The sequence below is a fragment of the Buteo buteo genome, chromosome 3 (assembly GCF_964188355.1).
Source record: "Buteo buteo chromosome 3, bButBut1.hap1.1, whole genome shotgun sequence".
In the NCBI taxonomy this organism is placed as follows: domain Eukaryota; kingdom Metazoa; phylum Chordata; class Aves; order Accipitriformes; family Accipitridae; genus Buteo; species Buteo buteo.
In genome coordinates, this window is record NC_134173.1 from 60,773,096 (window position 1) to 60,787,949 (window position 14,854).

A 14,854-nucleotide genomic window follows, 5' to 3' on the forward strand; every position below is an offset into this window, starting at 1 on the left:
AGCTGTAAGGATTTGTTTCCATAGAGTATGGAATATATAGATTAAATAGATGTGAAAACAGTATTTCCAAATTATAACTTCCTCTTGCTTTGTAGGTCTGATCCAAAGTTCATTGAAGTCTGTTGGAATGCATCAACTTCAATGGGATTTCACCATGCTTTGTGCATGCATTTTGACAAAATGCTGAAGGAATAAACTGATGTGATACAGTTTAGATTTAACTAGCATGGGTTGAAAAATGGACTCTTAAATTTTTGATATATGCATTTGATTGCTAATGTTACTGTAAACTGCACTTTTTAATTGGAAATATCATGAAATTATGTTTTCACTTTTGAAAAAAATGTAAGATGGTCACTCTTTTGAATGATCTTCAACAGTAAGGAACATAGCCACATGACAAAGGTCAATTAACACTAGCTTCTTAATTGCAAAAATTTTCTAGTTGTATGATTGACAAAAGAAATGTAGAAACATTACCATTTCGGGGTATTGTTAACCGAAACAGAGAAAAGGAGCTTGACTTGGAAGATGAAAAGGAAGCAAGATGTGAAGCAGGAAAGGAAATTCATTAAATAAGAACATGATGTTTTAATTTTTCTTCTGTGACGTGAAAAGAGTAAGCTGTACTTGCTGATTTCTAAATACTACACCCTGGACTTAAAAAATTAACTGTTCTGAGAAAAAATAAAATACTAAACTGGCTAAATAAATGAAAAAAAGGTACAAACTCATGAAAAAGATGTAGCATATGACTGTTAAAGAGAAGTCAGTGACCTATTGTCTCCTGTAAGTATAGCTCTTATTTTCTACCTATATCTTTTTTTTAACCCAGTCCCTCTATTATAGTTTTTATAAAGCACAGAAATACTGATAGTGGATGCTCCTCCAATATATGCAAATATGTTTTATGTTTTAGAATAACCTCCTTTTTTAAAAAAGCAAATAAACTGTGAGTAACACTCATGGAGTGCAGCAAAATTTTTTAAAACTCTCCGTGGTACACACAAAGAAGAATTCTGATCCAGTTTATGAAAAACAAAATCAAAACAAAATAACCACAACCCATTCTTGTCTATCATCCTCAGGACAAGGTGACCCAGTATATCCTGAAAAGTGTGCTTTAATTTTTTTTTATTTTTTTTTTTTTTTTAATCAGTGAACTGTGTGTGCACTGTGTTGTGTGTCAATTCCAGACTTTGAAGACATATCATTACCACATTATACCATTGTGCAAACGGTGTTCAAGTTGGGGTCAAATCGTACTGCTTTGCCTTCCACGGACTTTGCATTTGTGTCATACATGGGGTTTTCAAAAGCAGCTTGTCCATTATTATTTTCATGTACAGAGCATCCTGTATACTGTGTTTTAGGTGCAGTCCTGTAGAAGAAAGACAGAGTATTTGTAACTGCAGTTTTCCTCACTGACTCTAAAGTGGTTTAAGAATATGAACAGTATCTAGCTCCCAATTCCAATTATGTGAGCTAAATACAACATCTCATTTTTTTGTACAGTATCTGTGCTAAGAATTAGTAGTCTCTTTATCAAAGCGTAAGGGATTTATGATTCATTTAAAATGGTGTTCACTTAAAAAATGAGGTAACAGCCTGAGAAGAGGTAGGTATTTCCACTTGGATAATCAGCTGGTAAATAGTTAAGAGTACAAGAAAATCTTGTAAAGATGCAGTAATTCCCCAGCCAAGCGACTGAGATTTTCTTTTTCCCTTTGAAGACTCAACAAGTTTATCAAGAATTAATTTATAGCTGAAACATTTCCTTTTTGATTAAATAACTCAAAATATCAAAGTTCAATCCCTTGAAAGCATTTCATATATAACGTTATGCAAAATGCATACTGTATTGTAAATCATCAATATGAAATGTAAAGACAAGTGCTTACAGCATACAGTTAATAACAAGTGTAGAAAAAAATTGCAGGAGCATTTTTTCATATTCTGAAGCAGTTCAAAAACAAGTGGTACCATTTAAAAATCATGGTACATGTTTTAAACTAATGTTATCCTGGTAGGTATATTACAATTATTATTGTCAGGCTACCAGATGTAAATCACCATTTTGACAGTGAGTAGGCAATGAATTGTCTTGTCATTAAAGTGATTAAATTTTCTTTAGTTATCTAACGCTTTAAAGCTATAGGAAAAGATTACTTGACACTAAATCCAAAGAACTAATACTGGTCTCAGTAACATGAACAAAACTTGAACTTAGACTAATGAAATTGAGAAGACTGGTGGCTATGTAAGGTAATTGCATATGAACTAATAATTTCATATGCAGAAAGAGTTCCACAGTGAAACTTCTCAGTGACATAATACTTCCATATACTTGCAAGCCAATAAACACAGCAGGCATTAAAACAAATTACTCAAGATATGACTCATAATTCTGTCACATGTAAAAAAAATAATACAGGCAATCTACTGTAAGTACACACAAAGTCTATTCATTATATTATTCACCATATGCCATTAATTTATAGCATCTATTTTGGTATCATGAAGAGAGAAATTTATAACATTTTAAATAGGTAGGAATGAAAGTATAGCACAGTACAATAAACTGATCTCTCAGTCATTATGCCAGACCTTAATGGAGGCAGGAAGAACTGTCTATGTGCATATTTTTGCAAATACTTTGTGGTTTTACAGAAAACTTTATTTACAGTAACAAAGACTGAGGGCAATAAAAACACCAAGTCATACAGGAATTCTATATACTTAATTTGTACTTACCTTTGTTTATAAAGATAAAAGCCAAAACCAGCAAATATAAGGGCAAAGAAAGGCACAAGGATAGCAATGGCCACTGAACTACTGTTTGTACCATGTGGTTGATTAGAAGAATTTGAACCCTCAGATATATTAAGACCTAAAAAGAATAATAAGAAAAAACAAGTAATATAATATATGTGTCTCTTCCCCCCAGCACATACTACTCCATAAACTTCAGAATTCAATAACACCTTGTGATCGGGTAATCATAATATGTTCAGCTGTATACATACAGCTGTATGCTGAGTGCACCTGGAAAGTAAATGTAGTGTGGTATACCATATTCTGATTAATAAGTGGATGCAAAATGTCAGGAGAACAATACATATATGCTGGTACAGTAAATATCTTCCTGCATAATTCTGTATGGGATTCAAGTTTTGGATGTTATTAATACACATTAACGTACTGTGTTACAAAAAGTCAAGATTATAATAACATATGTTTGATTATATTACTGATTATATTTGTAATGTTTTATTATTCAAGAATTCAGTATTAACTAAACTCAAATTCTTGTTGAAGGAGAAATAACACTGTTCTTAAAACAGTAACAGAAAAGTAATTGAAGTTCTTTTTCTTAAAAAGCACAACAGAATGTTGTTACTAGAGCTCTGTTACCAGAGCTGTCTTCTCCAAGAAAGGATAAATAAAGACTGTTAGTTTGGTGTAGAACTGAATGTATAGAACCAAGAAGTTAATTTTTAGGAAATAAATGCTTATCAAGTGCGTAAGATTTTGTTCTTCTTAAAAGTAACATTAAGATTTACTTGCACATATTTAGCAGTTTCACTCTTCTAGCAAATGTTCAGGTGAAATGTTGTTTCAGCACCCTGAACAAGAGACCAGTTTAGCAGAGCATTCTATAACATGGGCTTTCTAGTTATCAAGATGTGAAACTAAATGCATTTTACATACATTCATAGAAAAACACTTCTCAAAACATTTCAAATGTATAGCTATACTAAGAAGTACATTGTAAGGCATCTATAACTCCTTACCACTTCTGACAAAACACTCTTTGTAAGTACTACTTAGATGAGATTTTAAAGAAATGAACATCTCAATAGTCTATGAAATGTCAATACTCGTAACATCCTGCAGATACCCTTATACTGCTGGACATAATAAAACAGAATATGGAACAATGGACTGGCAAAAACTTTGAATTTACGAAATACCTAATCTTTGAAGTCCAAATTGTCCATAATCTTTACCCTGGATGAATCCTTGAAAAACATATGTTGCTCCATCAGGTTCAGCAGAAACCTGTAAACAAAAAGTACTCTGAATTAAATGGGGAAAATTTTGTTACAAGTATCTATTTTGAAGAGAGAGATCCTAATATGCTTGACTGGTAGCTGTTATTCCCCATTAAAAACACCCTCTTTTTTCTAGGAAATCTATAAAGTTTAAAAGAAAAGACAGAACTGTTAAAGGCACAACTTAGACATGGTGGCTTATGGTCACATATACTACCTTATACTAACTTTAACTGTATTATATTTTTAAACCAACAAAGTTTAAAGTTTCTGGCAATTCAAGATTTCAGTATTTCTAAGCATCTTACATACTTCATAATTATCTGATTTGTTTACGAATTAGATGGCAAAAGTTATATTGTAGATAATCCTAAGGATGCAAGTATTGAGGTTTTAATAATTACTTTAAAAATAAATAAACAAGACCTTGCATTCAACTGACAGTTAGTTCCTTTGCTCTTTCTCAGTGCTTATCCCAATAATGACTTAATTATACAGCTGTAGACCAGAAGAATATTGAACGAGACTTTGGTACAAGAGCAATATATGCTAGTATAAACTAAAAGACTTGTGGGAGGGAAGAAAGGGTTGTAATCCTATGAACATGTCCTTTATCAGGGTAAGTACATTCTAAACAAACACACTGTATTCAAATTTACAGGTACTTGCTTCCCAGGGTAGTTATTAGGTTTAAATTCAGTGGTCCCGAGGCAGATTCCTTCAAGATTTTCCCTTAAGCTTCCCTTTCTCAAGGTAACTATGTCTTCAGCAATGACCTGAAGCTATGTTTTCACTGAAGAAAGGGTGCATTTCTCAGGTGAATTTCTTACTTTGGGGTAAAACAGCCTGTTTGAGCTGTTCCAAGATTAAAAAAAAAAAAAAAAAAGAAAAAAGAAAATGGTCAAATAAGAACAGTATGTAAATAGCATATGGAATGTAGGGACTGTACTGTGTACTTTTGTACATTTAGAAGTCTGAAAGTAAATGTCTTGGTTTTACCATGTTTTTTCACCATAGGAGCATGCTCATGAAGCCTGAAGTTTGTATAAACCAAGGGACTGAAGCCCTTTTACCAGCACATTTACTGTTTAAGAGGTTTAGGGGTTTTTGCTTTGGTTCTGGTTTTGCAACTTTTTAAAAATTATTATTGAAGTAGTGCCACAAGTTATACAAATATAAATTTATGCATACACTTCAATGTGCACCTCTTCTCTTCTTTAGGCATGTGCACCCATATTGTTGTCCCTGTAGTGCTTTACCAGTAGGTGAAACATAAGAAAACAGACAGATTCCTTGAAAAATGAGACAGTGTAATAGGGATATATGAGTGTTTATCATCATCCAATTATTTTAGGCCCTTTCTTTTCTGAAAAATCTACTTTATTCTATGACAAATAAAGTGTCTCAGGCCAACACACTCAGTTTTTTCCAGCCTTAGCATTATCTTGGGTGATGTTTGTTTTTCCTGTCTATTCTCTGAATGGATTTCCCTCTCATGGTTTAAACAAGTCCCAGCCACCGGGGCTGTTGCTTCTTTTTACCCTTCTCCTTCACCTTTCCTCCTCTCAGTTATGCGCACCCTTCTTCTCCCTTTTAAAGAATAAGCTCAGCCCCAGAACCTCCAACGGGCTTAATGTTTAATTGGAGCAATCTGTTTTGTTTTCCCCATATATGTAACAGTTTAGCTTTTTCATCGTATTTCTAAAAATGTCACCAAAAGGTAAAACATCACTGCTAGCCTAATGATAAAAATTGCTATTACATTAATATTATATACTATAATATTATTTCAAATTGTTATTATATTATCGTGATGATAGAATTTCTCAGTATATTGGAATAAAATCCAAAGTAAGAGAAAGGCTTCTGTGTTAACATGCATTATAATTGTGCCTACACATTATGACTATTCCCATATTTTCTCTCAGACTGGTCTCCTATATCTTACAATTCAATTTTCATTTCATTTAATGAATCAGCATTGCTAACAAGATTCCTATTGATATGTCTCAGGATTTTGGGGGTTTAGAACACCAGCATGATTTCAAACAACAACAACAACAATATTTCTCTCTCTTTTGTAGCAGAAATATACTCACAAAACCATCCATAGCCCATTTTTCCTCTTTCAACTTGCTCACAGATGTATGGGAGGGTGCTTTAATGAGATATATGTGGAGCATTAGCCGAGCTTCCTGGCTTTTATACACTCCTGTAGAATATAGTTTTTAAAATTTATATTTGCGTTGAGCAGAGAAATAATTTCATTTTTAAGAACAAGTATTTAATCTCTTGCCTTAAAAGGGGAAAGCAGGAAGAATAGGTAGCATTGTTACCAACATTTTAGTTTAGCAAGATGCATTATTTTGTGAAATTATTTCAATTATCATAGGATTTTGATAGAAACTGGTTTTAGCTTACCCTGTAGAGAGGACAGAAGGGAAAACTTATAGACACAGCTGTTACTTAGCAGTTATCGTAACAAACCTTAGACAGAACAAACGTTGACAGTAATCTGATTTGAGATGGAAAATACTGTTCTGAATCAGGCAGAGTGTATTTGAACCTTGCATACCCACTTTCAATACTTGTAATTCAGTCATCAGTTAAAGAAGGTGATAATAGCAACATTCACATCAAAATTCTCTTCTAAAAGCTGGTGCTAAATTAAAAATTTCTAGATTTGAAAATAGATCAAAAAATTGTTCTTCATCAGTCAATATTACGACACAGTTTCTTCCAGACAATAAGACTTGTATATAGCCTTATTTACTTTGTAGGCATAATTAATTGATTCATTTTCATTCCTGCAGAAGAAATGTTTAGAATCCAAACACCTTTCTTTGTTAATCTGGAGAATGAAAATAAAATATTACGAGATGCTTGGTGATTTAATCTTCCATTACAAAGACAGTCAAGATACAGTCAAGATTTTTTTCCCTCACGTTTTTAAACACTGTTATCAATTAATGGTTTAAAACTTCACATTTTAAATAGAAGACTTATCTAGTATGATCATTGCCTTTCTGGCAGAGCACTGTTATTACTGTTCATTTCATATGAAGTTTTCTATTTGTAGAATCACGCAAGGTTATACTGCACTTTATATCAACAAAAGCTAATGATGGCTAAAACTTAAACAGTAACAAAACTAAACCCAAAACCAAGTAAAAGAAAAAAAAACCAACCAAATAATTATACTTCCACCTCCAGAAAATTCCACCAAACTGAAATTAAAATACACTGATTTATTGACATAGTACATCACAGAACACACTTCAAACTGTAAATGAATTAGACTTAAATACTGACTTTCATCCCTCCCTTTAATTTTTTAATTTTTACTAACAAATATGAATGACTTCAGACTACAATTAGTTAGTATGTGTTAGCTATGCATGAAGAAAACTGGATTTCTTTTTATTAACTGAAAATTCCAGTAATATACCATTAAGCTTAATTTTGGTCACTTCTTATTTTTATGTCCATCCAAATTCTGTGATGTGAACAAGAAGTGAAGACAGCAGTGAGGTGTAGGAGAAGGTACTGGCTCTCTCTATTGGCTTCATGTGGCAAGGTTTCATTAGCAGGGGGGCTACAGGAGCGGTTTCTCTGACAAAATGCCAGAAGCTGGAAAAGCCAGATGTCTCCTGGAAATAAAATACAATACAATACAAAACAATAAAATACAATATGGAGAGGAAACAGTCCAGGAGAATCCTGGAAGGCAGCCTTCTGACACAGCTGGTGAGTCAGCCAACCAGGGAAGGCGTCCTGCTGGACCTGTTGTTTGCGAACAGAGAAGGACTTGTGGGTGATGTGATGGTTGGAAGCCATCTTGAGCACAGCGATCACGAAATGATAGTTTTCAATTATTGGAGAAGTAAGGAGGGGGGGGTCAACAGAACTGCTACGTTGGCCTGTTTAGGAACCTGGTTGATGGAGTCCTTTGGGAGGCAGTCCTGAACTCAATGATCTTAAAGGACTCTTCTAACCAAAACAATTCTATGATTCTATGAAGGGCAAAGGAGTCGAGGAAGGCTGGACATTCCTCAAAAAGGAAATCCTAAAGGCGCAGGAGCAGGCCATCCCCTTGTGCTGAAAGACGAGCCAGCAGGGAAGAAGACCGGCCTGGCTGAACAGAGAGCTTTGGCTGGAACTCAGGGAAAAAAAAGAGGAGTTTGTGACCTTTGGAAGAAGGGGCAGGCCACTCAGGAGCGCTGCAGGGATGTTGTGAGGTTATGCAGGGGGAAAATTAGAAGGGACAAAGCCCACCTAGAACTTAATCTGGCTAATGCCGTAAAAGACAATAAAAAAATGTTTCTATAAATACATTAGCAACAAAAGGAAGGCTAAGGAGAATCTCCATCCTTTATTGGATGCAGGGGGGAAACATACTGTCAAAGGATGAGGAAAAGGCTGAGGTATTTAATGCTTTCTTTGCCTCAGTCTTTAATTATAAGACCAGTTGTTCTCAGGGTACCCAGCCCCCTGAGCTGGAAGACAGGGACAGGGAGCAGAATGAAGCCCCCATAATCCAAGGTGAAATGGTTAGCAACCTGCTACACCACTTAGACATGCACAAGTCTATGGGGCTGGATGGGATCCACCCACGGGTACTGAGGGAGCTGGCAGGAGTGCTCACCAAGCTGCTTTCCATCATTTACCAGCAGTCCTGGCTAAGGGGGGAGGTCCCAGTTGACTGGAGGTTAGCAAATGTGGTGCCCATCTACAAGAAGGGCCAGAAGGAGGATCCAGGGAACTACAGACCTGTCAGTCTGACTTCAGTGCCGGGGAAGATTACGGAGCAGATCAGAGTACCATCACACGGCACATACAGGACAAGCAAGTGATCAAGCCCAGTCAGCACGGGTTTATGAAAGGCAGGTCCTGCTTGACTAACCTGCTCTCCTTCTATGACAAGATGACCTGCTTAGTGGAAGAGGGAAAGGCGGTGGATGTTGTTTACCTGGAATTTAGTAAAGCCTTTGACACCACTTCCCATAGCATTCTCCTGGAGAAACTGGCTGCTCATGGCTTGGACAGGTGTACTCTTTGCTGGGTAAAAAACTGCTGGATGGCCAAGCCCAAAGAGTGGTGGGGAATGGAGTTAAATCTGATTGGTGGCGGGTCACAAGTGATGTTCCCCAGGGCTCAGTGTTGAGGCCAGTTCTGTTTAGTATCTTTATCAATGATCTGGTCAAGGGGATTGAGTGCACCCTCAGTAAGTTTGTGGATGACACCAAGTTGGGCAGGAGTGTTGACCTCCTTGAGGGTATAAAGGCTCTACAGAGGGATCTGGGCAGGCTGGATCGATGGGCTGAGGCCAGCTGTATGAGTTTCAACAAGGCCAAGTGCTGGATCCTGCACTTGGGTCTCAACAACCCCATGCAGTGCTACAGGCTTGGGGAAGAGTGGCTGGAAAGCTGCCTGGAAAAAAATGACCTGGGTGTGTTTGTCAACAGCCAGCTGAATATGAGCTGGCAGTGTGCCCAGGTGGCCAAGAGGGCCAATAACATCCTGGCATGTATCAGAAATAGTGTGGCCAGGAGGATAAGGGAAGTGATTGTCCCCCTGTACTCGGCACTGGTGGGGCTGCACCTCGAATACTGTGTTCACTTTTCGGCCCCTCACTACAAGAAAGACACTGAGGTGCTAGAGCACTACCAAAGAAGGGCAGCGCAGCTTGTGAAGGGTCTAGAGCACAAGTGTAATGAGGAGCAGCTGAGGGCACTGGGGTTGTTTAACCTGGAGAAAAGGAGGCAGAGGGGAGACCTTATGGCTCTCTACAACTACCTGAAAGGAGGTTGTAGCGAGGTGGGTGTCGGTCTCTTCTCCCAAGTAAAAGCGATAGGACAAGAGGAAATGGCCTCAAGTTGTGCCAGGGGAGCTTTAGATTGGATATTAGGGAAAATTTTTTCACCAAAAGGGTTGTCAAGCATTGGAACTGGCTGCCCAGGGAAGTGGTTGAGTCACCATCCCTGGAGGTACTCAGAAGGTATGCAGATGTGGTTTATTGGTGGACTTGGCAGTGTTAGGTTTAAGGTTGGACTTGATGATCTTAAAGGTCTTTTCCAACCTAAATGATTTCATGATTCCAAGCTTCCTCCCTGTCATATAGTGCCAATGCCAGCTGGCTCCAAGACATACCCACCGCTGGCCTAGGTTGAGCCAGTCAGTAACAGTGGTAGTGCCTCTACGATAACATATTTAAGGGGGGAAAAAAACCCTGCGCAACACCAGCAGCAGTCAGAAGAGTGGAGTGAGAATATGTGAGAGAAACAACCCTGTAGACACCAAGTCTAGTGAAGAAAGAGGGGGAGCAGGTGCTCCAGGTGCCAAAGCAGGGATTCCCCTGCAGCCCACGGTTAAGACCATGCTGAGGCAGGCTATCCCCCTGCAGCCAATTGAGGTTAATGGTGGAGCAGATATCCACCTGCAGCCTGTAGACGATCCCACACCAGAGCAGGTGGATGCCCAAAGCAGGCTGGGACCCCATGGGAAAGCCCATGCTGGAGCAGGCTCCTGGCAGTACTTGTGGCCTGTGGAGAGAGGAGTCGATGCTGGAGCAGGTTTTCTGGCAGGACTTGTGACCCTGTGGTGGTTCCATGCTGGAGCAGTCTGTGCCTGAAGGACTGCACCCCGTGGAAAGGACATGTGGAAAGGACCTATGGTGGAGCAGTTTGTGCAAAACTGCAGCTTGTGGGAAGGACCCACAAATTGAAGAAGTTCATGGAGGACTGTCTCACATGGGTGGGACTGCATGCTGGAGCAGGGAAGAGAGTGAGGAAGAAGGAGCAGCAGAGACAATGTGTGCTAAACTGACTGCAACCCCCCATTCCCTGTTCCCCTGTGCTGCTTGGAGGGGAGGAGGTAGAGAATTTGGGAGTGAAGTTGGGCCCAGGAAGAAGGGAGAGGAGGGGGGAAGGTGTTTTAAGATTTGGTTTTATTTCTTATCACCCTACTCTCATTTGATTGGTAATAAATTAAATTAATTTCCACTAGTCGAGTCTGTTTCGCCCATGACGGTAATTGGTTAGTGATCTCTCCCTGTCCTTATTTCACCCCACGAACCTTTTGTTGTATTTTTCTTCCCCTGTCCAGCTGAGGAGAGGGAGTGATAGAGCAGATTGGTGGACACCTAGCATCCAGACAAGGTCAACCCAGCACACTCCCCAGTGAAAAAAAAAAATAACTAAGGCTGCACAAAACCATTAGCTAACACAGTAGCAGAAGGAAGGAAATATGCAGGTACTTAGTGCTTTTAGCATCTTAAGGTAGAGAAGGAAGAAATGCTGGCACAACTGAATAGCTTAATAATGGACTGCAGTGCTGCAAAAAGATGATCTGGGAGACAGCAGAGTTTTCAGACTCATAGTTAAGAGTTTTGTATACAGGGTCAGAAGAGAATGGTGGGTGATGCTATTGTATTAAAATGAATTCCAGAGAAGAAAAAGCATGGTCACCTTTGTCTTGCTGGCTGTTAATCTGAGAAAAAAACCAAACACTTAAAAAGTGGAAACAGATTGTGTTCCCAGATATATCCAAACTAAGAAAAGACATTTAACTTTGTCCTTTCTGTTAGCTTATTCACTCTAGACTCTCACTACAGACTATGGCGAGATGAGCGTCTCAAAAAAGTTCAGTTCAGGTTAAGATACAAACTTCCTAGTTCTCTTCAGAAGCTGCAGTAAGAGACACGGCAATGAGATTCCTAATTCATGTTTCTCATCTACATGCCTAAATTCACAGAACAAAAGCCTTATCCACATTAAGGATAGGTGATTGCCCTATAGGAGGTATCATTTTATACAAATCATCTCTGAGCTAACAAGCAGACTTACTTTCGTGTTAACGCTGCACTGAGCTCAAATGAATGTGCCTTGGTAAGATAGGGTTTATTCTTTTGTCTTCAGTACTGTGTCAACATTATCATACAGTGTTTAGTCACTTCAAGAGCTTGGACAGTGTGTACCTAGAAATCATTGGGAACTTGGGAAAAAAAATCAGTCACATCTGCCATGGATGCATCTTATAAATGTACATCAGGAAGTATTTGCATGAGGCTGAGGGCTGTGGTGTCTGTACATGGGATGAACATTATGTACGTACACTCAAACAAGAGCAGAGAGAAAAATTATCCCACAGACCAAGGCATCACTGTTCTCTGTTGATTTACAATGGTGGATTTGCAAGTGTTTCTTGGTGAAAGGCCAATGTGCTTCTTCAGAGCTGGCAACTGGGTTCCCAGTGTACAAGAAAGTGTTTAATCTGAGCCAAATAAACAAGTAAAAGCTGTACCTTTCTCTTCTCTTAATGCCTATAATAGCATTGCTATTTTCACTCATGCTAACCTGATCAAAAGAACATTTCTAACCTGACAGACATATATACTATAATTACAGCAAGCATAGGTGTCTAAATAGAAAGAAATAAAAAAAAAGATGCAGTAAACGATGGAATGCAAAACAGGAAGTGTTGCATGGGGAGAAAACTATTTTTTATTTCAGAAACCTACAAGTTGAGTATAGGAGATATCAGCTCCCTGGCATCTAAATGTCTTTTTTGATCCATCCCTGCTTCCCTGGCCCTAAGATACTCTTTCAATATACAGGATCTCAGTTTTCTATCTGCAAAATAGAGAAAGAAAATAATATTAATTACTTGATGACATGTGCAATGCCTGTATGTAGAGTGAAAATGGGGATTGTAATCACTTATGTGTCCAACTGAGGGAACCCTTTTATTTGGAGGACAAGGAGGTTGTTTGAGTGAGAAAACACAGCTTGTACTTTTACTAATCCTAAAAATACAAAATACTACATCCGCTGCACCTAATACCCTCACAGAAATTACATGGCTGAAAGCAAAGAGGCATCATACAATAGAATAAGTTCACACAGTCAAGACAAACACCATTACCAGTTAGAAAATATTTATGAAACATTCAGTCCATCTACAGCCTCTCAAGTGTGACCCTTCAAAGGACACCTACAAAATATCTTCAACAGACAAACCTAGTGACAAAAATTCACCACTCTACTAGATACTAGAAACTCAAGCTCAAGAGATGTGGATTCTTTGGCCCATTACATTCTTCCTGCAGACCACCCCTCTCAAAAACATACGGGCTGAACTTCCCCCTCTCTTTTTTTCCAGCAGGTTGATGTTCTGTCATTTATGTCCTTGATAACACCTCTGGGATAAAGAGTGATGTTAAACTACTTCAGAGAAAGGGGTCCTTAAGTGATGACAAGATTAAAACCAGCAGTGTCCAGCCAATACATAACTGTGATTTTTAAGCTTCTTCAGTCCTGGCAAAAAGTGTTGCAGAGAGAGGGACAAGAAACTAAGTTTTGAGTGATAATATTGATTTCAGGTGTTTCTTTTATGCTTATTCATGCCCCTGTGCTATAGCCTGCCACTCCTGTGGTGTGACAGGCCCATTGTCTATGTGGCTGAGATGTCTCAATCATGGGACTGACAGAGTTTGAAAAACAAACAAAAACTATAAACTCAAACATTTTTTACAGTATTTTTGTTTGCTTGTTTGTTAAGCCCTATCTGTAGTTTCTGCTGATGGTTCACAGCATAGAGAACTGTGCATATTGTGTCAACATAACCATAGCAACAGAGCTCTGTGTGACAGGGACTGTGGAATATCATAAACAAATATTGCAATCAAGGGCTTCTTTTGAAACCACAGCATGAAGGGTAGCTACTTTTTTCAACTATATCACTAGTCTAATAAGTGTAATGTCTCCATGCTCTCCAAGTTCATTAAGTATCTCTGCCTTGCTAGGTCAATACATATCAGTCTCATCATATTGCTTATTAGTCATTAATAGGCTATGGTAAGGAAATTGCACGATTACGAATTAAGAAAATCTCAGGAATAGTAATTTAGAGTTTATTTTTAATATTTAAAGAAGAAGCATGAGAATTAGGATGATTCTTTCACTCCTCCTTGACTATTAACTCCAAATATAATAAAAACCTGAGAAATAAAAAAAGGGGAAAGAAGGAGAAGGTGGAAAAATCCCTACCTTTGAAAAGGAACTGAACTAGAATGAAAATCTCTTTGATAAGCTAAGAAAGTTTCCAGAAGATGTTAAAAGTTAAAGTGTTATGCATAAAGTTACAAGGAACCAACGTATAAAAGGCAGAAAAAATTAAATGGAAATGAGTTTTTCTTATCCCATACCTGATAGCAGCAATTCCATATTGCTGTTTGTAAGCGTTGCATTTACTCTTCCTGAAGTTGCATTGAAACTGGTGACTGTCAAAGTCATGGGCTGTTTCTTGCTTTTGTAATTGTAAGATCCTTTCCATATATAATTTTGGGCAAATACATCATCAGGAACTATACAGACATCAAACATGTTTCAACACATCTTGCAATATTTAGTACTTATCAAGTCAAGCGTCCAACAAAATGTATGACAAATACTAGCATTTTCTCTACTTTACCCTCTCTATTTTTAAGTACTATTAGGCATAACCTTCACATACAAAGCACAGAAACCTGGCATTAATGTTTATGAAAGAAATGTATTTGTACTGAAGAACACAACCACAACTGTACCTTCAGTTGCTCCTTTCCTCAAATATGGACATGTCCTAGAATTAAACCAACTTCATAAAATCTAATTTAACAGCTGTAACCAAAAGACCAGATTCCTCTCACTGCAGAATCTTTTCTATGCCAGCACAGACAGGCAGAGACATACAGCTAGGATTAAATTTTGCAGAAATTAATATCGATTTAGACATTAAAAAGTTTTATAGGCATATTTAAA

At 37.8% G+C, this 14,854-nt stretch overlaps 1 protein-coding gene across 3 annotated transcripts in view; it reads right to left on the reverse strand.

The window, feature by feature from the left end:
• Positions 1 to 1,221: 1,221 nt before the first annotated feature.
• The window catches only part of CSMD3 (CUB and Sushi multiple domains 3), a 749,348-nt gene continuing 735,715 nt past the window's right edge, over positions 1,222 to 14,854 (reverse strand). For all 3 annotated transcript variants that reach the window (XM_075024389.1, XM_075024388.1, XM_075024387.1), the window contains 5 exons: positions 14,260 to 14,418; positions 6,155 to 6,267; positions 3,975 to 4,062; positions 2,755 to 2,890; positions 1,222 to 1,381 (listed from right to left, as the gene is read on the reverse strand). In XM_075024389.1, coding sequence (XP_074880490.1) covers positions 1,222 to 1,381; positions 2,755 to 2,890; positions 3,975 to 4,062; positions 6,155 to 6,267; positions 14,260 to 14,418 — 656 coding nt within the window. The remainder of the gene's footprint in view (positions 1,382 to 2,754; positions 2,891 to 3,974; positions 4,063 to 6,154; positions 6,268 to 14,259; positions 14,419 to 14,854) is intronic.